This window comes from Triticum dicoccoides, chromosome 2B, assembly GCF_002162155.2.
Source record: "Triticum dicoccoides isolate Atlit2015 ecotype Zavitan chromosome 2B, WEW_v2.0, whole genome shotgun sequence".
Taxonomy (NCBI): domain Eukaryota; kingdom Viridiplantae; phylum Streptophyta; class Magnoliopsida; order Poales; family Poaceae; genus Triticum; species Triticum dicoccoides.
The window spans coordinates 401,219,369-401,222,779 of NC_041383.1; the positions used below are offsets into that span (position 1 = coordinate 401,219,369).

The 3,411-nt window shown below is 51.2% G+C and overlaps 1 protein-coding gene across 1 annotated transcript; it reads left to right on the forward strand.

Annotated features, from left to right (window-relative positions):
* The first annotated feature begins 263 nt into the window (after window positions 1-263).
* Window positions 264-1,349, forward strand: LOC119363895 (mavicyanin-like). Its single transcript, XM_037629265.1, has 2 exons — window positions 264-603; window positions 705-1,349. Exons 1-2 carry the CDS (start codon window positions 381-383, stop codon window positions 1,070-1,072), a joined length of 591 nt encoding a protein of 196 aa, XP_037485162.1. The 5' UTR covers window positions 264-380; the 3' UTR covers window positions 1,073-1,349.
* The last annotated feature ends 2,062 nt before the right edge of the window (window positions 1,350-3,411 follow it).

Genomic DNA, 3,411 nt, shown 5'->3' on the forward strand with positions numbered 1-3,411 from the left:
TTCACATGAGTTAGTTGATTAATGTACATTAGATCAGTGCTGCCCAGGTAGATTTATGTGCAGTTATGCAAGCTCTGGAGAATCATAATGGATGCATATGGCTCTGCTGTACTTTGTAGCAAGAAAAATTACCACCAGATCTTACAGGCCAGGCAGATGAATCTCAGTGCAACTGTGCAAGCAATCCTTCAGACAGTAGTACAGTACACCACCGTGACAGACAAGACGCCGACCGACGACGGTCCCATTCTTCATCTTCACCTTGAGCCACCAACAACCTCACTCCCTCACTCACTCCCCACGGGTAATATAGACTACTTGGAGCAAAGTCCAGCACACCCCCATCCCACGTCCAAGACAAGAAGCGCCTGGAGCTTGCCATGGCTGCCAATCCAGATCGGGAGGTGTGCCACCGGGCAGGGAGAGGAGGGAAGATGCTGCTGCCGGTGATGGCCGTCTTGGCGGCGGTGGTGCTGGCGTCGCTGCCGTCGGCGGCGGTGGCGACCAACTACACGGTGGGCGACGAGAAGGGGTGGAACCCCAAGGTGGACTACACCTCCTGGGTGAAGAAGCACCGCCCCTTCTACAAGGGCGACTGGCTCCGTAAGCTCCACATTTCTCCTCCCTCCCGATCTGCTTCAGCCACGTACGCACCATTGATGGGGGAAGAAGCTAACTGAGCTTGGTTGTTTGGTTGGCTGCAGTGTTCGAGTACCAGAATGGGCGGTCGGACGTGGTGCAGGTGGACGAGGTCGGGTACGACAACTGCGACAAGGAGAGCGCCATCAGCAGCCACAGCAAGGGGACCAGCTACGCGTTCCAGCTCAAGGAGGCCAAGGACTACTTCTTCATCTGCAGCTACGGCTACTGCTACTCCGGCATGAAGCTCGCCGTCACCGCCAAGAAGGGCCCCGCCTCTTCCTCCCCCGACTCCGGCTCATCCTCCTCCTCCTCCTCCTCGCCGGCCGCCAAGTCATCCTCCAAATCCGCCGCCCCCCCCATCGCCGCCCGCAACGCCGCTCCCCTCGCCGCCGCCGTGGGCGCCGCGGCCATGCTACTCAGGATGCTCTGATCAGTTGATCTGGCTTGCAATTCCGTTCTCCATTAAGTCCAGTTTGGCTCAGATCTTGTCAGATTTTCTCTTCTCTGTTAATTTATTCCTCCCCCTCCTCCTTGGTTAAGCTTAAACATTGGTTCTTGTGCGCTTGATTGTTCCATTTTCCTTTTTCTTATTTTGTCGATTTTGATCCGAATGGTGTCTGGTCGATGGTTGTAGTCGAGGTGCCAAATTAAAGATTTTAAGTGTGAATTGAACAAGAACTCCCCCGGTGCTCTGGTTGATGATTGTATATTGCATATTGTACTTATGTGTGCGCGCATGTGATCGTGGAGGCTGCAACATGAACATGGCAGTAACATGGATGCCCATGTGGCCATGCGTGGTGACAGCTAAGCAAGTCGGTGAGCTCTCGTACATTTTGCCTTTGCGTCTCCGCTACTCCACTGCCGCTCCTGCCCGGGTATGGTTTGCCACCATGTCCACCTCTACTCTTTCTCTCTTTTGCTTTTTGATGATGATGAAACTTCACATGCTACAGTACATATAGGCATTTCTCTCTGAATTTCAATGTAGACCATTTTGTATTTATTCGTATAAAAGGGAAAACAGACATACAGATTGCACTACATTTGGCGACGAAAATCCCTGATAGATTGGGATGTATCCAAATCCAAACAGTACAGATTTTAGCTGCAACTTTTGCTACAGTGCGGTGAATGGCTTTTGCAATGGACTAGCATTTCACGGCTACTAGTTACTCACAGGAGAGGGTGGATCTCTCCGCGCATACCTCGCACTGAACATCGATTCAGTGCACTAAAACGCGCGCACGTTTGATCAAGAAGAAAACGTTTTCTCACCGCACAAAATGATGCCAACTTGTCTCCAACCACCATGTGGACATGGCCCGTGGTACATTCCTGCCAGTTTGAGCTACCTACAACAGACTATGCTGCGTAGATGCGCTAGCGATGTTCCCCTTTTTGGGGGTCAAAGTTGGTGGTGCCTAAGGATTAGTTTTTCCTTTTTTTTGAACTGGCAAAGGATTAGTTTGTTGAGGCCGATATGGCCTTCAAATTTTACCATATTTAAAATCTAGGGTCCCGATAACTGCCACACGTGTAATGTATCGGGTGATTGTGCTGCACGCCTTGTATGGCATGGAGAGGAACCCGCCCGCACGACCGCGTCCGGGCGCGTAAAGCCACAGCCCGCACGTCCGGTGTGTGCCAAACCCGCCCACACGTCCGGGCCAGACGACCGCGCTGCCCGCACGACCCAGCCGTCCCGGCCTCCTTTCGATCCCCAGTCCCGACTGCCGTCATCGTCTCCCACCTCTCGATCCCCTACCTCCATCGCCGGTCTTCTCTGGTTGCCATGGCAACCAGAGCAGATCCGTAGGGCCTTCCCACCGCTAACCACACCCCCTCCCCCCCACCCCCCGCCCTCCAAAGACGACCAGCTAAAAGCAGGTGAATCTCCGATCTCCTACTGCTTCTCATCCTTCTTCTGGCCAGAAATTGCAAATTTACCAATGAAGGTGGCGACTGGATCCACGCTATCGGGGCAAAATACTACATGGTTTTGTGTGTCTTCGCATTTATCAAGTAGCATACACCAGATCTGCCATGTACTACGCTAGAGTTGAGCTTAGGTTCTCAGTTCGCTTGGTGCAAGTAGTTGGTAATGAATGGATGCGTAGGAATCCCTAAAAAAGGGAGAGAAAGGAGAAATTTGGCATAAAGGGGGGGGGGTAGGAAAATTAGTTGCCACTTGTGTCTAACGTCAGTTGCCACCTATCGTTGCTGTTAACTGCCACCATGTTAACTTGTTGCTTGCCATCCTATTGTAGTGGTTGTTGCCATCGAATCGAAAGGATAGCTGGCACCCAGATTTTAGAAAAGAGAGTGGATGTGCATGTCCTACTTGCCATGATGTGTTGATTGCCTGCACATGAAAATGTGATAAGACTGCCGTGTTATCTTCTACGTGCAAACAGTAGAAGAATACATTTTTTGCGGATTGTTGATGCGTTCTTGTCCATGCAGTGATTGAGAACACATTGGCAGAAACAAAACGCGGAAAGAATGAATCACGAAGATGGCACTGATCCTTGGGTTTCTCAAAGGCGAGAAACACCCCCTTGGGATGCAGCAGAGTACAGTCAACTCATTTCTGCAGGGCCGTTGCTGCCACTACTAGAGCAGTACGCAGGCATTGGTATGATGCATGGATAACAAAGAAAAGAACATTTGCCATGTTCGCGACGATGAAGATGACATTCTACTTATGTCCTACAATGTCATTTTTCGCAGGTTCTTATGACCGAAACACACTCAGGGGGGCACCAT